Source organism: Orycteropus afer, unplaced genomic scaffold (genome assembly GCF_000298275.1).
Source record: "Orycteropus afer afer isolate SDZICR_OR568_19922 unplaced genomic scaffold, OryAfe1.0 scaffold00094, whole genome shotgun sequence".
Classification (NCBI taxonomy): Eukaryota; Metazoa; Chordata; class Mammalia; order Tubulidentata; family Orycteropodidae; genus Orycteropus; species Orycteropus afer.
The window spans coordinates 7,486,220-7,512,565 of record NW_006921681.1 but is presented as its reverse complement, the minus strand read 5'-3'; the positions used below and the strand labels follow the sequence as shown (position 1 = coordinate 7,512,565).

The following is a 26,346-nucleotide window of genomic DNA, read 5'->3' as shown; positions in this document are numbered from 1 at the left end:
CTTCTTTCTCCACCAAGGAGTCAGGAGTCAGGTAATACAACTGGCTCTTGTCATGCGTGGTGTTAAGATGGAAACACTCAGCAAACAGACCCTGGACAGACGCCGGTCTGCTCCGGGAGAGGGGCTGGGCCAGGAACTGAGCACAGAGGCTTCTGGCCCTCCAGCTTGTTATGAGGACAAGGTCCAAGGCTGGGTTGAGCCACGGAGGACTGGGCTGGGCTTTGGGGTGAGAGGAGGGTGGGAAGGGAGGCAGAAATGTGATCACACGCAGCGGCCAGGTGAGCCCAGCCCTCCTGCTGCCTGCCACCGGGGCTGCAGTGAGGGCCTCTCCCTGGGGCGAGGACAGCTCTGCCTCCCAGGGCTCAGGGCGGCCTCCCAGGGCCGGAGGCCAGCATGCCAGTCCCACAGAGCGGGCTGTGGCAGTGGGCGCGGCACCTAGTCCCGCTCGTGCTCGTTGCTGGCACCCTCGGGCCTCCGCAGTTTATCCACCTGCTCATTGATCTGCCCATCGCCACCCCGGCGGTCCTCCCGCTGCACCCCCAGGCAGTCCTCCTCGCCTGCACGGCTCACGTCATCGTCCTCCTCATCCTCCTCTTCCTCCCGCTTCTCCTCCTCACCCTGCACCTCCATCCGCACCTGGCCCTTGACACCCAGCCCCCCTGTGCCCTCCTCAGTGGGGCCCAACAGGTGGTACGTGGAGCCCTCAGGGCTGTGGCCCTCCTTCACGGGTGAGGACGATGTGGACTCGTTGCTGACTGGTGAGATGTCACTGCTGCTATGGTGGTTCACCGCTGCAGGACTGGATGGGGATGGCGACTTCACTGGGATCTGCCAGGAGGGGATCTTGGGTGCAGACGGCGAGGGCGGGAACTGCCTCCTGGTGGGGAAAGCAGGAGGAAAAGCAAAGGTGGGTGACAGAGCCTACTAGGTTCCCACCCTCAGGACACAGCAGGGCAGAGACCCCAGCAATGGGGCGCAGCCCCCTAGCACCATATAGCAGGGGCACGAATGCTGGGGCAAGACCCCTTCTGTCATAAATGAAGGCTTCCGGGTGGCCAGAGGGACACTGAGCTGCCCACAGAGCACCCTGCTCCACTTGGGGTGTCTCTACTTGTCCCATGTGAGGTTCGCCTTCTTTGGCCACTGCTGGACCATGTGACCTGAGGGCCTGTCACTTCCTGGAACCTGCTCCTTCCTGGTCCACAGCCTGTCCTCAGCCTCTACCCAGGGCCAGAGAGAAGGAGCAGGCAGGAAGCAGACAAGGCTAAGACTGGGTATCCAACCCTCCTCCTCCTCAACCCCAACCTGTCTATGGGATGAGAAGAGGGGGTGGGGGGCTGGGCACTGGCTGCAGGGTCAGCGACATCAGAGCCAGAGGGCACTGTCATGCACCCTGTAGAAACCTTGGCCCTCACCCTTTCCCTAGGGAGAAGCCAGCTTTTCCATTGGCTCCTGTGTCCCCACCCTAGTCTTGGGCCAGCACCCAGCCCAAACCAGAGGCAGTTTCAGGAAGGGCCCGAGAGGCAGGTCTGCCGGCTACGGCTTGGACAGCAAGCTCTGCAGCAGGGGGGCCCTGCCTGCATACTCCCCGTCCCCCACTAATCCAGGAACAGCTCTTCCCCTTGAGGCCTGTCGATCCTGTGACATTCACCAGGAAGCCAGTGTCAGCATCCCCTGGCTCAGACATGGCCCAGGCTGCTCTCTGTCTCTGCCCACAAAGGCCCTAATCTCCAAGCTTCAGACCCCTTCCCCAGCTCAGTCACACCTCACTGCAGCCTCAGGTCTTTTCTTCAGGGAAATGGGGTCCTCTAGTTGGGGCCATAAGGCCCCTCCCCATCCTGGGCACCTTCATACAGTCACACATTTCTCACCAAACCCCAGCCCAGCAGAGAGGTGAGCACCCGAGCAAGGCCACCTTGCAGTGCCAGCCAGTCAGGTGACTGGTACCCTGGTCCCGAGACACAGGGTGTTCCGTTTTAAATCCAGGATGAGTTGGTCAGGCTGCACTCAGGGCTGTGCGGCAACAACAGCCTCCCCAGTTAATGGTGCAGGAAAGTGTCGTCAAAGCAGAGGGACAGTGGAGAAGCTTTTTTGAGGGGCAGGGGGAAGAGCAGGAGCTAGTTCTGCCTATGCCTGAATCCTAGAACCCTGCCTGGCACGAAGACCCCAAGCCCTCTACAGGGATGTTTTCTGGGACCAGGTTGTCACTGGGAAGTCCAGCTGGGGGCTTGGGAAGGAGGCAGTAGCCCTGACTGAACCCCCATCCTAAAAAAACGGGCCACCAGGCCCAGCTTGATGGCTAAGCTATCCTTGACCCCTCATGACCAGGCCTGAGGAACTGTGTGCATTTCAGGGTGCTTGTGGGTGCTTCAGATGGTCACTCCTGAACGGGTAGCGGGCCTGCGAGGAGGGGAGGTGGAAGTTCTGGGATCCCACACACAATGCCTGACTGACCAGCTTGTCATGGGCGGGCTGACAGTGGCCCCTACAGGAAGGTGCACTCCTGCCATGGCCGCTGGACCAGCCCAGGGACCTCCACACCCCATCCCAGGCAGGGACCAGAACAGAACCCATGCCTTCCCCTCTCCGTACCGATTTAAAAGAAGGCCCTTCAAGGAGTTGATTTCTGACTTGAGTTCACTGATGTTCTGGGACTCCAGGATCCAGTTGGTCGATGTGGTGGCCTGAGAGTCACAACACAGGAGACCACATGTCAGAGCCTGCTCGCAGCCCTGCAAGGCCTCTTGAGGCGTTGACCCGAGCAGCAGCACCTGGGCTGTCTGTGGCCTGGAGAAGGCCTGCCGCCGCCCAGCCAGGGGGCCGCCCACCCACCTGCCCCCGTTTAAATAGCAATACCCTTGAAACAAATGTCCTTAATATTTGACAATATTAAGGAATCATTCAATTTTTTTTTTTAAGGCATAATGATGGCTTTGTGATAAAACAAAACCATCACTCAAGAGCCCTTATCTTTCAGGGCTGCATGCCGAAGGATCAGGACAGAATGATGTGGTGCCGGGATTTCCTTCAAAACAATCTGAGGTGAGGGTGGGAGGGGTGTGTGTGAGCAGGGTGCTGCTGGAGTGACAGGATGCCAACACGTGGGATTGTTACAGTATTCTCCCCGTTCTCTGTGTATGTGAAATGTTCCATTACAAAAAACAAAACAGATACATCTATACACCAATTCCAAGGAAGCCTGGTGGTTTGGTGGTCAAGCACTCAGCTGCAAACTGAAAGGCCGGCAGCTCAAACCCACCCCACGGCTCCCCAGGAGAAGGACCTGGCCATCTGCTCCCATCAAGGTTACAACCTAGGAAACCCTCGAAGGTTGCTCTATTCTGTCACATGGGGTCGCTATGAGTCAAAAATCAACTCAGTGTTCCCCCACAACAGCAGCAACAGAATACCAGTTACACTTTTCACTCAAACCTTTGGTATCCAAAAGAAAAACTTCACCACCATAAGCAGAAACAAACTTCAGGGCTGAGAAGAGACGGTGCCCCAACATCCTTGGCACCCAATCTGGCACCTGGAAGCCACCTGGGCGTGGCAGGGGGACCAACACATCTGAGCCAGCTCACCTGCCGCCTCCCCAGCGCTAACCTGGAGGGGGCTGGACAGCCACCCTTCATCACACAAGGTGCTTTCCCTCAGGGCTCCCAGGCCTCCAGCCCTACTCCTCAGGGGGCAGGGTGCCGAGATCCGCCTCACTGTCTGCACGTACCACCCTGTCCCCTGGACAGCCCTGGGACTCAGCAGCAGAAAGGAAGCAGCTGTCCCACCAGAAGGACAAGCTTTAACTCTCTCTGGAGAGGGCCCATGGAAAGGAGACGGGGCCACAGTAATCTGATCATGGCCACCCTTTGATGCACTCCTTTCTCTTTTGAATTTGCCCTTGTTTTCCATAGAGAAGTCAGAGAACCACACCTTTCTTTGGGCAAGTCTTGCCCAGATAGATGGAAAAGAAAATAGCCCACAACAGTAGAACGCCACCAGGAGTTCCGAGTGGCCAGGCTGCCCATGAGGTATCCATGAAGGCCCACATGGAATGGCCACAGACGTGTGCCCGTTCACCCAGGCTGGAGTCTGTCTGGAGTTGTCTCAGGGCAACAATTCATCTCTCAGGGTTCTCGGTTCCCTACAACTGCTGCCCCAGCCAGACACGAAAATTCAAGTCACAAGTTCATGAGAATGTGAGGAGCCCACAGGGTGGGAGGGGGGTCCCTGGATGCTTCCTGCCAGTCTGCTGCAGGTCTGTGGGCCACCAAGAGCCTGGCCTTGGCAGGGGCTGCTGGAACAGCTGGGGACCCCAAACCCCACAAGTATCAGGCTGGGCTCATCCTTGCAGGAAGAACCCAGCTCAAAGAAGTACACCCACCTGCCACCCTTGCCCACACCTCCAGGGGCCCCCACTCTAGACCCCCAGACAGTGAGGATCCAGGAGCCACTGTTCTGGCCGCCGCAAGTCCTTGAAAGCTACAGCAGCCCATTAACAAGGGAGCAATTTCCACTCACTGGCCCACAAAGGACTCAGATTTCCAAACGCATATGGTGCCAGATGCCTGAGATTTAGAAATAAAATCTGACATCTGGGGCTTTTTAGCCAGTCTCTTTAAAAAGCAGTTGTAGAAAACTCAGAGCCTTCAGTTTTATGTAGGTTTTTTAATTACTTAAAGCTCTTCTTTTTAATTTTTTTCAGTGTTCCAGTAGGAGTTTGGGAGCCAGATATGAAAACTTACATCACAGCTGAGAAAACCCAGCTCTGACTCTCCAGTTTCTGGGGTAACCAAAGTCTTCACACATACGGGGTCCAGGCACCTATGAGTCTGCTTCAGGACAAAAGAAAATGAGGGGCCAAAGCGGGCAGGGAGAACCACCGAAACCGGCAGCAGAGCGTCTCACAGGCCTCCCTAAGCCACCAGCACACTCCACGGTCTCCTCCTGAGAGCACATGTGGCCTTCATCTTAATGTTTCAGGCCTGAAAACAGCTTTCCAATTTCCGGAATGGCTTCTGGCCACTGGCAGGCCACCAGTCCAAAAGATAGTAGAGGAGCCAGGCCGGGGCCATAAACTACCTCCCAGCTGCGTTCTGGCTCGGCCGCCAGGGAACGAGCTGTGCTGGGGTGGCCACTGTGGCCATAGCTGTCCCGGGATGAAGGGCAGGTGTGAAGATGTGCAGGATGGGGAAGTAGGGTATCCAGGTGGGGTGCTCAGGACTCTCCTCCTCAGGAGGTACCCCAGATTCCACCAGAAATGAAACGGTTGCGGCTTTCCTTGGTTTTCACAAATCTGAAAGATCTGCGTATGGGCTCAAATCTAGGTACACTGGGGAGACAAGTCCCCCGGAAAGCAACTCTGAGTGACAGCCGTCATGGCACAGGCTGTGTGGAAACAGCTGAAAAGCCACACCTGCCAACTGTGGGGGTACGAGAGAAGGGGGTGGGGACGGTAGAGCATCCTGGGGTCTCTTGGGTGCTGCTGCCTGTAGTCTACAGGGCGCAGGGCCTGGGTCAGGGGACAAAGATGGCCAGAGAAGAAGATACAACATGGGCCTTCAAGAAGCACACAGTACAAGAAAGAAAGTTTTTGCAATCATTGTGACTGGCACCACCTTAGGCTACCTTCAGGTCCCAGAAGGTACCAGCTCCCCCAAGAGTGAGTCCTGTCCACCCACAGAACTCAGGGCCAGAGGCCTGCAATCGAGGAAGCTGACTGAAGTGAGGCACTGTTCTAAGCATGTGAACAACCCAGTGAGGTAGGTACCATAATAGCCCCATTTTACATGAGGAAACTAAGACTCAGAGAGGTTACATAATTTGCCTACAATCACATAGATCACCAAGTGCCAGAGCCAGTTTTTTCACACAGACAGTGTGACCTGAGACTCTGAGGGGAAGATCTTGCCAAGACTGCTCCAGACTTGGAAAGGGAGCCATGGAGATGGCCTCTGCTGGTGGCAGTTGGCTGCACACCTGACTCCAGGAAGCCTAGGTCTTGAGGACCTGCCCACTGCGGCAGTGTTGGGCCCAGCGATGGATGGGGCTGGGGCCACGGCCACTATTATCTATGGCCACAGTTCCTCTCCCTCTTCTCTGGAATTTTTCTGGGCAGTTCTGAGGCCTGTTGTGCAGGTGATGGCCACCCCATGTCCACATGTGACTGACCACCTTGGTGCTTCAGGAATGAAGGCAGCTACTGTGAGAGGCCACAGTAGAGAGGCTGATCTTCCCTGACAATGGTAGGTGAAGTGGAGAAAAGACAGTTCAAACGTTCACACCCACTTGCCTATGCCGCTGCCTTTTCTCCAAGGGCAGTGCTGGCCCTGCTGGACAACCAGTGTGGGAAAGCACCTGATATAGTCAGACCCCAGGGAAAGCCGGGAGCCAGGCACAGAGGACAAGGTGAGAGCCTGCAGGACAGCCCTGGGCCTAGAGGAGCCTGCCCTGAGGGCAGAGATGAGTACCTTGGCGGCAGCAAGCTCCTGGGCGAGCTCCTGGACTTTCTGCTGTTGCTGGATGAGCAGCTCCTGGACAGAGGCTAAAGTCGTCTGTACCTGTGTCACTAGGAGGGAGAGAACAGTCACGTATCTGTTAAATGGATACACACAGGTTTTCCTTCTCTCTGTCCAAGTACCTACGAACTGCCCGTATTCCTGCTACATCTAATTTATCTGCAGACCCCCCTGCTCCAGCCATATAATTTATCTGCACTCCAAGTAATCTACCTGCACTGTATCTAACCTCTCTAGTTTTCTACTTTATCTTTCTATTGTGTGGTTGTCCATGGTCAACAGTATATCTGTCCAAAACCTCTCCCCTCTAATTATATCTGGCTATGATTTTCTTGGCTTGTCCAACTTCTACAATGTCTGTATCACTCATCTCGTGGGCCTCCTGGTGTCCTTGTGCAACTTAGGGAAGTCTCCAGTCCTGGGGAGACACATCTCAGGTCCCCGTCACATCTAGGGGTGAGTGGTAAAAACTGCAGGCCCCTCCCCGCCCGCTCCTTCCTGCGTGAGCACTCAGACCGGGGCTGTGGGTGCACTCGTGTCACGTGATCTCGTCTGGGCGTCAGGGCTCAGCGGATGCACCAGGGGATACCAAGGGCTTCCCAGTCGTGCCCCAGGGGGCATAGTCACCAGCCTGGGACAGTGGCTCTTCTGCTTGTCTCAGATTTTTAAATTCCGAGCCTCTACCTAGTAAACAAGTTTATAAAGGAGAAAAGCCCTCCTGGCGCGACAGGTCCTGGCTAATCTGGGCCATCATCGGGGCACCGGGTAATGAACGCGAGCCCTGTGGAGTCGATAACAGAGGAGGTGGCTGGGGTCACGGGAGCCGCAGTAATTACAGACTCTCTTGACCCTGCTTTGGATTCTTAGAGGGAAGGGGGAAAAAAATCACTGAAAAACCCCCCTGAAAACCTCATAGAAGCAGAAATTAAAAATGAACTTTACAGCCCTTAGAAAGGCTGTCATTTTATTCCCCTTATTAATATTCTGAGGTTGGGAGCCTTTCCGTAAAAACATAATTAATTGAGGCCGCGCCGACAGTAAACAAGCAATTTCAAATTAAACCGAAATGACGGCGGCTTCATTTGCAAATGTGAACAGATTCTCAGAGCAGATAAATGAAGTCACCACAGAAAGTGGAGACGAGGGGCACAGGGAGGGGTGGTGGAGGGGCTGCTCGGGAAGCTCTGAGGGGTGACTTGATGGAGTCATTAATCTTTACCTGTCTGGGCCACACTGCCACTCAGCTCCGAGAGGCTCGCCTCCATCCGCTCCAGTTGCTTCCTGTCCTCTCTGCCGCCAACAATGAGGGGGAGCAGGTATTTCTGCAAGAAGTGGGATGGTGGAAGGAAGGGGTCCGCACTTGGGGCCACACTTCCACAGTCACTCACAGGCTTTCTCTGTCATCCCCAGGTTCGAAAACTCAAAGTGAACTCAAAGTAAATGAACAAGACACGTGAAGAAGTTAAGAGACAGCAGTCATAACTGTGTGAACACTGAGCCTGGGTAAGGACCTGGACCAGGAGAGAATGTGGGCAGACAGTCAATGGGGGCCAGTGGGATGGAGAACTTTTGGGTTCTTTTATTTAGTTTTCTTAATGATGAAACACATTTTACTTTAAAAGTTGAAGATAAAAACATGGAAATACACACAAGAAATTCTTGGAAGGAATGTTATCAACTTTATACTCTTTTGAATCTTTAACAGTTTGAACCGTTCAGAAATAAATGAGTAAAATTAAACAACAAATATTACAAGAGAAACTACAAGAAAACCAACAGATTTCAGGAGACTTGGTTCTTCTCCAGAAACCAGCTGCTGTCGAGCGGGTATGACCAACAGCACCCCGTGTATGTCAGAGGAACTGTGCCCCACGAGGTTTTCAGTGGCTGGTTTTTTCAGAAACAGACGGCCAGGCCTTTCTTCTGAGGGGCCCGTGGGTGGACTCAACCCTGCAACCTTCCAGTTAGCAGTCAAGTATGGCGACTGCTCACACCACCCGGGGATTCCTGGTTCTTTCACTAGTCTTAGTATCTGGGTAGCCTGAGGCTGTCCAAAGAGTCTGCTGCTGCAGTCTTTTTCTAAACTGAGCCTTGAACTCTCAAGAGTCAGAAGTAGGCCAATTCCCCCAGAGCTGGACCCAGGGCCAGGGGACAGGGGGCACAGGATGAGAACAAACTGGACATGATGAGAAAAAAGGTGACACTGCAGGACAACCAAGCAAGAGAGTTATACTTGGGGCCCAGACAGGGGAGGACCAGGCTCTTAGAACATTGGGGAAGAAGGCAGGTGGGGAGGCAAAACTGGTAACTGGTTCTCTGACTTAAGAGGTGAGGGGTGTATGGGTGAGGGGTTTATGGGCTGGCAGGTGGGGGACCAGGTGACAAGAACGTGTGCTCTGGATCCAAAAGCCCAGGCTGTGGAGACAAGCCTCCACCTTGGAGGAGATGAGACCAGTCGCTAGGAGCAGGATGGTGCTAGAGTAAGCGCAGTGCAGGCCCCTCAGGTGTGGCTAAGGGACAGCTCTGGTTCTTACTACATTTAGGCCCCTGATAGGAAAAAAGACAGCAACTTCCCCACTAAGATTTCTGTACTGGGGAAGGAAAAGGTCTCTCACAAGGGGTTTGTGGGAGAACTCATTTCAAGAGTGACTCCTAAGTGAAGAGCATTATAGCATATGTAGAGAAGCATTTTCTATTTTGCAAAGTGCTTTTCAACCACGGCATGAGTTATTACCCACCACTGAGCTGAAACACATCAGATGTAGGCTTACATTTCGGATTGAAAATTTCCTAAGTATAAAAGTCACTGCCCTACTACCCCACTGCCTCAGCCTAATCTTTGCTTATCTATAAAACAAGATGATGGCTTCTGACTACTTCTTTTTATTTTAAACAAACTATTAGCAGATGTTCTAGAGATTCTCTGGTCACCAGTGCACTCATCTTTCCATGTCTGTAAGTGGAAAGGAAAGATCAGAGCTCTCAGAAGCCACAGATGATGCGTCCGCTCTGCCATCCACACCAAGGGCAGCTGCCTTCCTGCCTCCACGAGATCACAGCAGTATGAGGGCAGCCATGTGACAGTAGGTGCATCTGAGAATTGAGTGAGTCTCAGACCAGAGACACTGGTTTGGGAATTCCGAGTTTGCATTTAACCTTCTTGGTGATTGTCTGCGGTAAGTGATTTGAAAGAGACTTTATACACACGAGGTAAGGCAGGCATCAGCTCAGAGGGAGAAGCCCCCTGACCTGGGATATTGTGCTTCTTAATTTCTGACATGGAAATTTCCAACTTCAGAAATAAATGTTACACTGGAAAAAGCATATTCTGTTATAACACCATTGTTAGCTTTTGCACGAGGTTAAGAATTAAGAATCCCAGAGTGTGATGTTTCAATGTGTTTCATGTGCCAAAATTTACAGCAGTGAGTCTGGGTATTGGTTCAGGGTCTTTAAAAATAATCTCCAACTAAGGGGGATGGGGTGGGCTGGCAGCCTCAGAAGGAAAGAGGGCTTCTCTCTGAGATCAGTAGAGCGTGGTGTCTCTGGGCACTGTTCTTCCCTGGGTCTCTGTGACCTGCCCTGGCTCTACATCTCCTGGAAAAGACTCAGCTGCTTCAGACCAGAGCTGGGCCTTTACATGGGACCCAGGGGAGTACATGTGCACCTCATGCCTGCAGGTCTGTTGTAAGCAATGAACTCTGGGAGCCTGGGAGTTGACTTAGGAACTTAGGGAAAATTCTACACTTACATGGGAACCAATATAAGTGTCAAAAACTAGATCCCTTAAGCCTGAGTTTGTTCCAATTACTGAGAGACTCTCACTGCTGGTTTTGACTATTTAGGCAGAAAACAGCCAGCCTATACAGAGTGCTTCCTGTGGGCCAGGCCAGGCTCTGAGACTCCCCACGCACCTTGCTCTTCACGACAATCCTTCCATTTTACTGAGGAGGACACTGAGCCACAGAGCAGGGCAGTGATCCCCTGCGCTCACAGCTACTAAGTGGCAGAGCCAGGTTCAATGCAGGCAGGGGGCTCCCAGTGTCCACACTCTTAACCACTATGTGAACTAAGTGCCCAGCGCTATTCTAAGCATCTGACAAGGGGGATCGAATGGTGGCTCTCACAGTCACCCTGGGCAGCAGAGACTGGCTACAGAGTGAGGGGTACAGTGGATGAGACCAGTCGAACTTGCCACTTCCCCAGTTGGGTGGCAGCAGGCCCAGGACTTGAGCCCAAGGAGCTCCCTCCAGAGTCTGCACCCCTACATATAGCCTCATTCTTTGGCGTTTACTCTGCAAGCAGCGCCTCCACCACAGATAAACCTAAGGATGAATGCCAGGGCAGCAGGGGGCTCAGCATGCGGGCCACTGAGAAGGCTTACCTTATAGAGCTGGTGAAAGCCAAATGCAATTCCTGCCATGATGATGGCCAAGGCACCGTAATCCCTCCATCGGGAGCCCACAGGACCTGTGGTGGGGAGACAAGAAGAGTCAGGAGGAGGGCTCACAGAGAGCAAGGGTAAAGGAGACAGGACCTGGCACTCAGTGGTGGCACAGTCTCCTCACCAGCAGATGAGGGACAACTCGGCCAGAGAACATTTTCTCAGTCACTCCTCCTTCCAGCTAACAGCACGACTTGCCTCAACTGGAAGGTAAGGAATGTCCAGTCACCTGCCTCACTGGGTCAGTGTCCAGCTGTGCGCCGAGCCCCAGGGCTCAGGTGGCAGAGGGGATCTAAAGAACGCACGGTCCCTGCCCTCAAAGAACAAATGCTCTAGTCAGAATGACATGAACCCATGTGTTCTGGTTACTAGTGCCGCTCTGACAAGAATATACCACAAATGGGATGGCTTGAACAAACAGAAGTTTATTCTCCAAATTGTAATTTGGAGGCTTTAAGTCCGAGTTCAAAGTGCCAGACTCTAAGGGCTGTGTAAAAGCCCCTCAGCCTTGGGCTTCAGCTCTGCCTCCAGCTCCTGGCCCACTGGAGCTAGAGGCTGTTCTTCACTCAGACGCTGGCTGCTGAGACTACCAAGCCCAAGACTGACAAGTAAAAAGGCACAGTCCCAATGTTACCAAACCACATGGCAGGCCATTAGTGCAAGTCCATTTTAAGTCCCCAGGTCGGCAGAGCATGGCAGGCTGCTGAACAACGATACGGCTACATGCAGGGTCCAAGAGTGCCAAAGGCTAGAGACCATTTCCAAGGCTTCTCCTTATATACAGGAAGTAAACCACATCCCAAAGGCAGTCTCATCATGGGGAATAACTACCACCAGCTGCCCAGCCACTCAACCAAGCCCAGCCAAGCTGACATACAAACATAACTACCACACCACGTACATACCTACACAGACCAACCACACACAGGCCTGAACCAAGGGCTACTTCAGGAATAGGGGAGGGGAAAGCAAAACCTAACTCCGGTCTGAAGGAAATCAGAGTCTTTTTTGTTTATTCAGAAACACATCAAGTACCCACCATGAGCCTGACAGCATTCTCAGCACAGGGGTAGGGGTGGGAGGGCACAGGGATGAACTAGGCCTCATATCTCTCTGCTCTGCTCTCACGTCCAGCTGACAAAGGACTAAACAAGGTAACTTCAGAGAGTGGCAGTGAGCATCACACAGGTGGCATCTGTAGCAGTGGGGGTGGGAGGGGAGCACACAGGGCAAGCCTCCAAGGCGGTGGGATCCAAGGCGCAGGGACAGAGCACTCGCACAGAGACAGGGCAGAGCCAGGGCAGTGCCAGGTGTTAACCTGTGCTCCAGAAAAGGTGGTAGTCAGTGTGGACCTCAGCCACTGGGCCTTTCAGAGGGAGCATGCTACTTCCGGCCAAGAGGACTGCCAGGACCCAATGCTCAGAACAGAGAGCAGGGAGTAAGCCTGGGGGAAGATGAAGGGGAAGAAACAAGTAGAACAAGCAGGTGCAGGTGGGGAGCCTCACAGGCAGTGGACAAGGAATCCGAATCCTGCTCCCTGCTTCAGTGGAGGCAATGAAGACCAAGGAAGGAGTGGCATTGTGAGATCTGTTTTAGGAGAGTCGCCTCAGAGCGGCGCTGAAGGCAAGTTGGAGGTGGGAGCGTGCAGAGCAAGAAAGCTGGGAGGAGGCTGCTACCAGGGTTCACGAAAGGAAGAGAGACCGGGACGGGGCTGGAGAAGAAGGAATGGAGTAGAGAGAGATCTCAGAAGAACAATCTGTCATTGTTGCAGGAGAATTAGAAACAAGTAGCCAGTCTTCAGGTGGGAGCAGGCTTCTGATCTGTTCTCTGTAGGATGGCACACACAACTCCAGCTGCACCAGAGAGGAGGAGACTTTTCTGCTTTGTGATCTTTCCTCTTTACAGTTCACAAAGGGCCTTCCTGCGTCAGCCTGATCTGACCCTCCCAGCAAATCTCCAAGTAAATAGGAAGCATTAGCTCCACTGTGAATGTTCACTTGCAGCTGCTGTGTCCAGGCCACCAGCACAGTGCCCTGCCTCTTCTCAAAGGAGCTGCCATCAGACTGCATGGGCCATGTTTCCAGAACCCTTGGGGGACAGAGACAAGTCCAATAACTTCTAGATGCCAGAACAGCAATAGAAAAGTGGTTAAGACTGCACTCTCCTAAAGGTAGAAAATTTGCGAGATCCAGAAAAATAGGAGTCAGACCACAACGTCCAGAAGCACGTGGTTATGGGAAGGAAGCTGGGGCACAACTAAGTGCTAATTTCCTTGGGAATACCTTGTCTGCCCGCCCTCCCTACTGGCCAGTGCCCACAAGCACCATAAATGCAGGTTATGCCCCAGTGTTTCACTGAGGAGGAGACAGGAGAGGGCCTTTCCTAAAGTTCTGTGGGGGGCCGTGGGCAGACAGAGAGGGGCCTCATGACAAAGACCTACAAGTGGGCAAGGGAGGCGCTGCGCCCCCCGTGCTGCTGAACAGGCCTTTCAAGAGGTGGAAGCGAAGCTCATGGGGAAGTCTGGAAGAGTCTCTCGTTGGCCACGAAGTTCCTCTGCCTCTCGTCTCCCACCCACACCCTCACCCATGGATTCCACACAAGGTTTCCCAACTTGGGCCACCCCACTGTCTGATTCACAAAACTGTATTAACACATGGCCTGGCCCTCAGCCCTCAACCTCTTCTATTATTTTACATGTTCTGAACATAATACCTGCATATGGTTCAAACATCAAGTAGCCTAACTCGGTATTTCATGAAGTCTCTCTCCACCACCAGGGACCACTGTTAACAGTCTCCTGTTTATCCTTCCAGTGAGTTTTACGCATGAATAGGGCAATCTGTACAGTATTATTTCCCTCCTCTTTTTCCTCCATTACTCATTTTTCTTTCTATCTACAGCTGCATAATATTCTGTTTCCAACCAATTCCTTATTGATGGATGTTTTGATTACTTCCGGTCTTTTACGATTTCACACAATGCTGCGGTGAATGCCTGTGCACATATGTCACCTCACACATATGTACCGGGATACCTACAAAAATGAATTCTCAGGAGGCTGAGGCTGAAGGTACAGTGAAACTTGTGAGAGCTGGCATTTGAGGGGCCTGCTTTATTTTTCTGGATCTTGCAAGTTTTCTACCTTTAAAAGAGTACAGTCTTGATCACTTTTCTATTGCTGTTACTGGAAAATACTTGAGTTTTCCTTCTCTGATAGGTTTCCACCTCACGTAGGTTCTGGCTTTCACAGGTTTTACTGTATATACATTTGCAATTTTGATCAATACTGCCAAACTGCCCTGCATGGGAGTGAACCAATACACATTCCCACCAGCGATGGACTCGAGGGCCCGCTGCCCCACAGCCACCCCAACACAACGTGTTTTTCAAACGAAAACCAGATTTCACTCTTGTTCTGATGTGTGTTTATCTTAAGAGTGAGGGCTGGGCATCTTTTCATCTGTATTTTCTTTTCAGTGAACTGTTGCTCCTCATTTGCTCTTACTGGATCTCTTTTCCCTTAACAATTTAGGGAAGTTTTTTTTTTTTTTTTTTTTAATATATTAAGGATATTGACCCTTTGTCAACGACAGAACTGCAAATATCTTTCCTGGTTTATTTTTCTTTGACTCTGCTTATGTGTTTTTTGGCACACAGGTGCTTTTCATATTCAAACACATTTATCAATTCATTCTTTTATGGGTTCTGATTTTGTATCAGTGTCTGAAAGGGCTCCCCACTCCCATCCAAGGTTGGGCAGTAACACTCAGCGTTTCCGTCTAAGAAATCACCTGTGGAAGGAGACATTGCTGTTTTAACCTGTAGTGAACATCCCCATTGATGTGACTCTCTCTTCTATCTTCCCTCTCTCTCCCGCCATCTCTGTTCTAAGTGCCTGATACAAAATCCAGCATCTAGTGTGAGCTCATTTTTAGGAGGAAAAAGTGAAGAGAGAGCAGCCTAGCCACTTTTCAAAAGAGTCACTGTTCAGGGGTGCTTTTAGCTCACATCCATAAGGCCCATCTGTGCAGCCAAAATCCTGACAGAGAGCTATCTTCCAAATGAGGCACGTGTCCAGAATATTATACTCACCACTGACTGCTTAAATACTCACTAAATATCTAATCGTAACTGGGCTCAAAACGTGCCCAGAACTCAACGTCTGGGGGATTCTTCTGCTTTCCTGAAAATAGATTGTACGGAAGCACAGCCCTCTGGTCTCGGGTACTCTGAGCAGATGCTGGCAGTCCCAGGGCCCAAGGGCCAGGACCCCTCCTGCAGCAGAGCTCTGCCTCCCCAGCACCAAGAAACACCTGTGGTTCCCTGCCAAGTCACCCTTCACCCCTCACGGATCCTCCGCTCCTGCCATGCTCACGTTAAGAACATTTTATTGCCCCCTGGTTTTCATTATTAATGAAAAGGGACCAGAATGATCTTTCCTAAAGTTCAGAGAGTCTATAAAGACAAGAAGCTGAAATGCCATTTTACTCGTTTTGGAGATGTGTGATACAATTCTGTCTTGTGGCAAAATGAAAAAGGAGAAAAACTGAGATGGAGCTAACTCTGACCCACCGCATGGCCATGAAGGGGAGCACTCAGTGTGCTCCCAGGACTCGCTCAGACCTCGAGTCATACCACCTGGGCCCCTCTCCCCTGCCCCACTTTTTTCAAGTCCACTGTAGACCCCACGACGAAGAGAGAGTAGGGCACCTGGGGGTTACAGCTTCTCTCATGACCATGTTCCAATGTCCAGAATTATAGAGATAACGATAGAAAATAGGGCCACTCTCATGCTCTAAAATGAAAGTAAAGAAAATGAAACAGTAAGCTTTCTGAAAATATTAGAACATGGGGAGGAAGTGTGAAGAGAGCTGCTACATTGTAGGGAACTGCAGTCAATGTCATGAGACAAAATGTGTATGAACTACTGTATGGAAAATGAATTTGCTCTGCAAACTTTCACCCAAATCACAATAAAAATATTAAAAAAAAAAAAAAATCAGAACCCTTTCAATTAAAACTCAAGCCTGGAAACAAAGCCTGCTAGCATTCAAGGTAGACCAGGGGACAATAAGGCCAAGAAGCCTGGGGTCAGAGACCCTGGCTCCCCACCACCAACCAGATGGTTCCAAAAACATTTGTCTCTGCCCCTCAAGCACAGCAGAGTCCTTAGGTGGTGCAAACAAGTAACATGCTGGGCTGCTAATCCAAAGGTTGAAGGTTCAAGTCTACCCAGAGCTGCCTGGGAAGGCCTAGTGATCTATTTTTGAAAAATGAGCCACTGAGAACCCTATAGGAGCTCTGGTGGTGTAGTGCCTAAGGCATTTGATTGCTAACCAGAAGGCTGGCAGTTCAAACCCATCAGCCACTCCTCGGAAGGAAGGTTGGACAATCTACTTCCATAGCGATACCGTCTTGGAAACCTAATGACGGGTCACTATGAGTCGGATCCGACTTAACGGAAGAGAGTTTGGTTTTTTGGTTTTGAGAACCCTATGGGGCACAGTGCTACTCTGACAGACAAGGGCCTGCCACGAGTCAGCATCGATTTGATGGTAACTGACTTTAAGCACGGATCATCTGACTGAAGGTGGCAGGGCTTTGCGAGACTCAAAGCCCCCAGTACAGTGGTATCTTTCTTTTACTACTAGCTCAGATTCGCACTGTCCATGGCACGTCCCTAGCAGGCACAACTGGTAACCAGCTAAATGACCCAGTATTTCCCTGTCATCTTGTGATGGATAAGACGGTCAACAGTGGAAGCAATTCTCATCCTGCGTACCCAAGTATTTCTGGGACTTCATTATGCTTTATGCTGTGATGAGGTCAAAAGACAAATTCTTCCTACTATGGGAGAAGAGCATGAGGCTCCTAGGAATTCCATGCCTTCTTCAACCTTCCAAGGATTCCATCAAGAAACCTGAGTTCTCACAGTCTCCACAAAAGTCTGCCTGCTTAAAGGCCCAAATTTCAGGTGAATCCATGGTGGATGGCCACCATGTCCATGGCGGGAGAAGCCACACAGCTTCTTACCTATTCACCGACTACCAACCACACCATTACTCAATTTCTCTAGCTCTATCATCTTCAGCCAGAAAATCTCACATATCAGGTGACAGCAAACATCATCAATTAAGAATACATGGGACTGGGAACTGTGCATACTATGCAGCAAGGTTGTACTTGAAACCACTAAGTCATGGACTCATCTAGACCACGGAAATCCTACAGTCCAGTACAAGTGCTCATCAACACAGCCCTGGGCTGGAAGTTGTCATGACATCATCCTGCAGAGACAATATGCACTCCAGTGATGAGCTAGTTGACAACAGTGGGGAAACTATCATGCCTTGAGGAGATTGGCAGCCTGAACACCAGGGATAAGACGGAGGCAGAAACCAGGCAAGCTTAGTTGTAGTCCCCACCAGCACTCCTCTAGGTGGGAGCCACAGCTCTGACACAGTGGTGTATCTAGCTTCTCAATTCATCCCATCAGCTTCCTCATAAGCCACCTTGAAAATTAAATGATATGACAGGCTCACCCACAGTGAGGTGCTGGAATGAAGCCAGGCTGCCAAGTCAGTGCTTGCTACAGCACAGAGCTGCAAGAGCATGGCAACTGGCTGAAGAGGGCTGGCCACAGTGGTCAGCAAGACAACCCAACTCAGAGGGCAGCAATGAGAAAAGCTCCATTCCGAACAGAAGCACCTGGGCAGCCAGCCAGGCACAAAGGCACCACAGTGTCCTGCCTTCACATGCATGTCCTGTGAAGGGCAATCTTACCTGCTTCTCATGGGCTGCAATACTATCAGCAGTGGTGTCTACAGGCAGGAAGGACAATGAGAGGCATAGCTATCCTCACTCCACAGATTTAAAAATATGAGCTCCAATTAAAGTGGTTAAGAATGCAGGAGCGTCCAGAAATAGAACCATGCTTATATGATCAACTAATTTCTGACAAAGGGGCCAAGGTAATTCTATGGAGAAAGGATAACCTTTTCAACAAATAGTGCTAGAACAATGGGCTATCCATACAGGGGGCAGAAACAAAACAAACTTTGACCCTCACATTACACCATACAGAAAATGGATCACACACCTAAACAAAAAGCAGTAACTATAAAGCTTCTAGAAGAAAACGCTGGAGGAAATCTCTGCAAAGGTCTTAAAATACAAAATGCATGAACCACAAAAGGAAAAAAAAGATAAAATGAATGTCATCAAAATTAAAGTTTTGAGTTTCAAAAGGCACTGTCAGCTCATGGGACAACTCAGTCAACTGGCATCATATGGTTCATGAAGTTTACATTCTACATCCTAGTTTGGTGAGTAGCATCTGAGGTCTTAAAAGCTTAAGAGTGGCTAATTATGATACAACTATTGTCTCTACTCGTCTGGAACAAAAGAGAAAGGAGGAAACCAAAGAGTCAAGGAAGAAACTAGTCCACAGCCTCATTTACACCTGGCTGCCACAATCTATCACTCTAATCAGGGGCACAATAGATGGTCCCGGACAGAATGGGAGAAAAATGTAGAAAACAACTCAAATTCTTTAAAAAAAAAAAAAGCCAAACTTTACTGAACCGGTAGTGACTAGAGGAACTCCTATGAACTACAATCCCAAGAATATCTTTAAACTTTGTACTGAAACCACACTCAGAGTTCACCCTTCAGCTAACAACAGATTGGCTCACCACATAAACAATCTCACCTTTGAGCAGTCACTGTGCTCCTTTAAAAAAATCGTCTATATGAGACCAGTCATCTATATGGGTCAATGTTCATCCATTTCAGGAGTTGGTCAAGAAGATATGATATATGATATAATGTGATATATGATCAAGAACAGACGATATTAAAGGAAGAAGTCGAAGCTGCACTGAAGGTACTGGCAAAAAACAAGGCTCCAGGAATTGGGTGTTCCCACTGAGATGTTCAACAAATGGATGCCACACTGGAGGCACTCACTCGGCTATGCCAAGAGATTTGGAAGACAGCTACCTGACCAATTGACTGGAAGAGATCCATATTTGTACCCATTCCAAAGAAAGGTGATTCCCACAGAATGTGGAAATTATAGAACAATATCATTAGTATCACATACAAGTAAAATCTTACTGAAGATAATTTAAAAATGGTTGCAGCAGTATACTGACAGAGAACTTCCAGAAATGCAAACTGGATTCAGAAGGGGACATAGAACGAGGGATATTATCACTGCTATCAGATGGATCTTGGTTCAAAGCAAAGAATACCAGAAAGATGTTTACTTGTGTTTTATAGACTATGCAAAGGCATTCATTCGATTGTGTGGATCATAATAAATTATGGATAACATTGAGAGTGGGAATTCCAGAACACTCATGAGGAACCTGTACACAGACCAGGAGGCTGTCGTTTGAACAGAACAAAGGGAACACTGCATGGTTTAAAATCAAGAAGGGAGGACATCAGGGTTGTATCCCTTCACCATACTTATTCAATCTGTTTGCTGAGCAAATAATCCAAAAAGCTGGACTATATGAAGAAGAATGTGGATCAGGATTAGAAGAAGGCTCATTGGCAAAAAAAAGAAGGTGGGGACCAGGTTTGCTGGTCCAATAGAGCATGGTGGAACCATTGAGACTATGGTCCCTAGCTGCCCTTTAGTTCTGGAATTGAACCCACACCTGTGGTTTCCAGCCAAACAAAGTACAGGCATGTGAGTTAAACATTCACCTCAAGTAGACACACGCCCTGGAGAGAACAATCATGGGAGAAGGAAGGGCTGCTTATGCACAGGGAGACAGCTCAGGTGGCAGAAGTGTATGGAGGGATGGACACTGGGAAGAGGTAACTATGGGGAGGAAGTGGGAGGGGAGCTGTTCCATTGTAAATTTTGGTCAATGACATGAGACAAAGTATATGTGAACTGCTGTATGAAAAGTGAATTTACTTGGTAAATCTTCACCCAAATCAAAATAAAATTTAAAAAAAAAAGAAGAAGAAGGCTCATTAACAACCTGAGATATGCAGATGACATAATTTTGCTTGTTGAAAGTGAGGATGACTTGAAGCACTTACTGATGAAGACTGTAGATGATAGTCTGCAGTATGGATTACATCTCAATATAAAAAAAACAAAAATCCTCACAACTGGACCAATAAGCAGCATCATGATAAATGGAGAAAAGATTGAAGTCATCAAAGACTTCATATTACTTGGTTCTATGATCAACACCAATGGAAGCAGGAGTCAAGATAATCAGACAACATACTGCATTAGGCAAATCTGCAAAAGACCTTTTTCAAGTGTTGAAGAGCAAAGATGTCTTCAAGGAGTTGAAGACTAAGGTGCACCTAACCCAATAGCCTCTTATGCATGTGAGAGCTGGACAATGAACAAGGAAGACCAAGGAAAAGTTGATGCTTTTGAGTTGTGGTGCTGGTGAAGAATGCTGAAAGTACCATGGACTGCTAAAAGAACTAACAGATCTGACCTGAAAGAACTGCAGTCAGAATGCTCCTTGGCAGCGAGAACGGCCAGACTTCGTCTCACCTACTTTGGTCATGTTGTCGGAAGGGACCATTCTCTGGAGAAGGATTTCATGCTTGGTCAAGTGGAGGATCAATGAAGGAGGGGAAGGCCCTCAACAAGATGGACTGACACAGTGGCTGCAATGATGGGCTCAGGTATAGCAGGGATTGTGAGGCTGGTGCAGGACCAGGCAATGTTTTGTTCTGTTGTACATGGGGTCACTATGAGTCGGAGACAACTCAATGGCACCTGACAACAACAACAACATAGGAGACCAAATGGTCAACATTTACTCTAAAGCAAAGATGAAAAGGTAAGGGGTGGGGCAGGGAAGCTAGATTAATGGAAACAGAACAACCAGAACAGAAATAATAAGAATGCTGACATGTTGTCAAAAATGTAACTAGTATCACTGAACAGTATCTACAGATATTATTAAACGGGAACCTAATATGCTGTGCAAACTTTCACAAAAAACACATTAAGATACTATTAATAAATAAATAAAATGTAGTTTCCAGGTCCCAGCCCAGACTTGCTGAGTCAGAATCTCTCATTACAGGACCCAGTAAGCTTATTCATTCTTTATTATTTTATTTTTATTGAGGTAAAATTCACATAAAATAAAATTTACCATTTTAACCATTTAAAAAAGATACTGTCAAGAAAACAAAAAAGCAAGCCATAAAGAGTACTTACAACTCAATTAAAAAGACAAACCACCAAACTGATTTCTAAAAATAGGCAAAAGATTGGGAGAGATATTTCACAAATGATAAATGAATAGCCAATGCCAAACCAAATCCACTGCCATCGAGTCAATTCTGACTCATAGTGACCCTTTAGGACAGAATAGAACTGCCCCGTAGAGTTTGTAAAGCTATAAATCTTTACGGAAGCAGACTGCCTTGTCTTTCTCCTGCAGAGCAGCTGATGAGTTCAAACTGCCAATCTTTTGGTGAGCAGACAAATGCTTTAACCAGTGTGCCACCAGAGCTTCCTGACTAGCCAATAAGAACATGAAAATATGCTTCACATCATTAACCATTAGAAAAATCCAAATTAAAAACACAATGACATTCTCCTATACAACAGAATGTCTAAACTCAAAATTTGAGAATATCAAGTTGTTTTACAGACACTTTAACAAACAGGAGTTTATTCTCTTACAGTTTAGGAGGCCAGAAGTCTGAGTTCTAGGTGAAGGCCCCTCGACCCTGGGCTTTAGCTCTGCCTCTTGCTCCCAGGCCACTGGAGTTAGAGGCATCTTTTCACTCAGGCAGTGGCTGGCTGAGGCTGACAAGCCAAAGGTGGACATATAAAAGGGCACAGTCCCAAGATTACCAAACAGGCCACTAGGTCAAGTCCAGAGACAGTCCCAAGACTGGCAGGACACATAGCAGGCTGCTGCTGAATGAAGATTCAGCTACATGCAGGGTGCAAGCATGCCAGGAAGTTGCAGAGACCTTTCTCAAAGTTTCTTTTTATATACAGGAAACAGACCACATCCCTAAGGCAGCTACTCAGCTGTCACAGTAGATTCCACCATAGAGCTGATGACCAGTCTCATCATGGGGAATACTACATCCAGCTGCCCAGACACTCAACCAGGCCCAGCCAAGCTGACACACAACTTAACTACCATGCAAGTATTGGCAGGATGTAGAACAAATGGAACTTCCGTATATTGCTGATAGAAATGCAAAATGGCATAAACGTTTCGGAAAACAGTTTAACAGTTTCTTATAAAGTTAAGCATTTACCTACCACATGACCCAGCCATTCTACTCCCAGACATTTACTCAAGAGAAATTAAAGTATTTCCATACAAAGACTTGTACACAAATATTCACAGCAGCCTTATTTGTAATAGCACAAAACTGGAAACAACCCAAATGACCATCAACAGGTGACTGGATAAACAATTAAGGCAGAACCCTGCAATGAAGTAATGAAGTCAGCAAACTGGCCAGCTGGCCAAGTCCCATCTCAGCCTGTTTTTGTACAGTCATATGAGCTAAGTATGGTTTTTATATTTTAAAGGATTGTGAAGAGAAAAAGAAGAGGAGGAGGAGGAAAGGGAGATGAAGAAGGAGAATGTGTGACAGAGACTATATATGGCTCACAAAGTCTAAAATATTCACTACTGAGCATTTATAGAAAAAGTTTACCAAACCCTGGAACATTATTCAGCAACAAAAAGGAACCAGTTTTTTTCCCACAGAAATTTTTTAAGTTTTCTTTTATTGTTGTGAAATACATATATAACAAAATATTTGCCAATTCAACGTTTTTTACATGTACAATTCAATTCCATAACACCAATTACAGTACCATATTTTTCTGCATATAACATGCCCACATAAATATCACACACAGTCATGTAACATGCTTACATAGGAGACTAATGCGTAGTTTGCAAAAACTGTATAGCAACTGCGTTATTTGTGTGAAAATACGGTAGTCATGTTGTGCAACCATCACCAGTATCCACTGCCAAATTTTACATCACCATAAACAGATACTGAATACGTATTAAATAAGGACTCCCTTGCTCCCCTCCTTCTGCCCCTGGCAACCACTCATAGTGTGGTCTCTATACATTTCCTATCCTACGTATTTCATATGAGTGGGATCATACAGCACGTCCTTTTGTGACTGACTGACTTCAGCATAACACAGGCATATCTTGTTTTATTGTGTGTGTGTGTGTATATGTGTGTTTAAATAAACTGAGGGTTTGTGGTAACTCTGTGTCAAGCAACTACATCAGTGCCATGTTCCCAACAGCACGTGGTAATTTTGTGTCTGTGTCACATTTTGATAATTCTCACAATATTTCAAGCTTTTTCATAACATTATTACACACTTAATAAACTAAACAGTATAGCATAAATAAAACTTTTACATGCACGGGGAAACAAAAAAACTGTGTATGACTCGCTTTATTGAAGCGATCTGGAACTGAACTAGCAATATCTCCAAGGTCCGCCTGTATTTTCAAGGTTCATCCATGTCGCAGGCCATATGAGAACTTAATTTCTCTATAATTGAAAGTAAAAGGAATGAATTTTTGATATATACAACAATATGGATGGACCTCAAAAGCATTTACTAAGTGAAAGAAACCAGACACAAAGGACTACCTGCTGTGTGAATCTACTTATATGAAAGATGTAAAAAGGTGACTGTGGTTACCAGGAGCCAGGTGGGGAGGATGGCGTAAGAGGCACAAAGAAACTTTTTGGGGTGATGGAAATTTTCTATATTGTGATTGTAGTACTGGTAACATAAGTATATGTATGTTAAAACTCATCAAACTGGACACTTAAAATTGGTGAATCTTCTTGTATGTAAAATATATTAAAAAAAAAAAAATTTAAAGCACTAAGAAGAATCCAGAAACATAAAACTACTATATAACACAGTAATTCCTTTAAAATATCTACCCAGGAGGAAAGACAACATGTTCACACAAGGACTTAAATACAAATGTTCTTAGCAGTATTATTCACAACAGTCAAAATTGGAAACCACCTAAATGTCCCTCAATGGGTGAATGGGTAAATAAAATGTGGTATATCCATACAGTGGAACACTATAAAAGCAATAAAAAGGAAGGAAGTACTGATATGTTCTGTGTCACAGACGAACCTCAAAAATATTATGCTAAGTGAAAGTAGCCAGGCACAAGAGATCACATATTTTAAGGTTCCATTTAGATAAAATGTCTAGAAAAGGCAAATTTATAGTGACAGAAAGTAGATTAGTGGTTGCCTGGGGGTAGAGGTGAAAACAGGGATTAACAGTAAATGGACATGAGGAATCTTATTGAGAAAATGAAAATGCTCTGAAATTGATTTATGGTGATGGCTTCATCACTCAGTAAAGTTACTAAAAATCATTGAATTGTACATTTCAAATGGATGAATTTCATGATATGTAAAATACATTTCAATAAAGCTGTTTAAATAATAATTTAAACAGTCTAGAAATAGACTCACATAATTATGGTCACATGATTTTTGATAAGGGGGACAAAGGGGCTAAGATAATCTCTTCAACATATGGAACTGGAACAAGTGGGTACCGATATGGAGAAAAAATTAACTTTGACTTTCATTTCACACCATCCACAAAAATTAACCAAGAATGGATCACAGATCTAAACATAAAAGCTAATGCTATAAAATTTCTAGGGGAGCTCTGGTAGCATAGTGGCTAAGACACCTGCCTGCTAACCAGACGGCTGGCGGTTCAAACCTACCAGCCACTCCTCGGAAGGAAGGTTGGGCAATCCTACTTCCGTAGTGATACTGCCCTGGAAACCCAAGGAGGGGTCGCTATGAGTCAGGGCCGACTCGACGGCACATAACAACAACAACAACATAAAATTTCTAGAGGAAAAATTCTAGGAGAAAATCTTTGTGACTTTTGTGACTTAAATAGACACAAAACCATAAATCATAAAACAAACAAACAAAAAAGATAAAACAAGTATCATCAAAATGAAAACCTTTGCTTACTCACAAGATTAGTTAGGAACTTTTGGGGACAGTGAGTTTATGTTAATGGGGGGGAACAACTCAGAGAAGGACAGTGAGGAGGGTGCACAACTCGAAGAATGCAGTCAGTGTCACTGAACTGTACATGTGGAAACGGCTGAATTGGTGTCTTTTTTGCAGTGTACTTAACAACAACAAAATTAAAATTTTAAAATAAATAAATAAAACCTTTTGTTCTTCAAAAGGCAATGTAAAGAAAATGAATTGCAAGCTACAGACTGGGAGAAATACAGATATCTAGTAAAGGACTTTAATCCTGAATATATAAAGACCTCTTACAAATCAGTAAGAAAATGACAATTAAAAATAAGCAAAAGATCTGAAGAGGCCCTTCACAAAAGATGATATGCAAATAGGCAGTAAGCACAAAAAAAAAGTTCAACATTATTAGCTATCACTAATGCAAACTGAAACCATAATGATACACCATTACACACAGGAAAATTGCTAAAATTACAAAAACTGAGATTACTGAGTGTTAGTGAGGATGTGGAGCAACTAGGACTCAATACTGTGAGCAGGAATGTCAAATGGTACATACGCCACTCTGGAAAATAGTCAGGCAGTTTCGCATAAAGTTAAATATGCATTTGACATGTAACCCAGCAACTTCACTCCTAGGTATTCACCCAAGAGAAAGAAAACTATATGTCTAAACAAACCACCTATACACAATTGTTCACAGAAGCTTTATTCATAATAGACCCAAACTAGAAACAACCCAAAGTCCATCAACTGGTGACTGGATAAACTGCCGTGCATCTGTACAATGGAGCACCACTGGACAGCACAGAGGAAGGAAGTTCTGGGCCACACAGCAACTTAGATGAATCTCAAAAACATTATGTGAGCAAAAGAAACCAGACAAAAAGTGTACATACTGTATGAGACTCTAGGAAAAATGAGTCTAACTGGTAGCAATAGAAAGGAGATCAGTGGATGCCCCACAGCCAGCTGAGATGGGAGGTGAGATGGGCTGGGAATGGGGCACAAGAGAACCTTCGGGGGTTCTGGAAGTGGTCTATAATGTGGCGGTGGTTACATAAAAGTGTACACTTGTCAAAACTCCAACTGTACAATCACAATGGATGCATTTTATCTTAAGTCAATTACATCTCAATAAAGTTAATTTAAAAAAACAAAGTCTGTTAAGAATTATGAAAAAAAAAAAAAAAAAAGCTAAAGGAAGCCACAGTGATTGAGAACAAAACTCAGTGGTATGGATTTTAAGTTCCCTCACTCTCTTTTTTTCTCTCTCTCTCATTCTTTGCCCCCTTCCCAAAGTCAGCAGCTGAGACTAAGAGA

General features: G+C 47.3%; 1 protein-coding gene across 1 annotated transcript in view; it reads right to left on the bottom strand.

Moving 5' to 3' along the window:
• Positions 1-435: 435 nt before the first annotated feature.
• The window catches only part of PEX14 (peroxisomal biogenesis factor 14), a 271,924-nt gene continuing 246,013 nt past the window's right edge, over positions 436-26,346 (bottom strand). Inside the window, exons 6-10 of the mRNA XM_007942619.2 lie at positions 10,900-10,985; positions 7,735-7,837; positions 6,468-6,565; positions 2,593-2,684; positions 436-877 (exon numbers count right to left, since the gene is read on the bottom strand). Of these exons, the coding sequence (XP_007940810.2) occupies positions 436-877; positions 2,593-2,684; positions 6,468-6,565; positions 7,735-7,837; positions 10,900-10,985 (821 nt within the window). The remainder of the gene's footprint in view (positions 878-2,592; positions 2,685-6,467; positions 6,566-7,734; positions 7,838-10,899; positions 10,986-26,346) is intronic.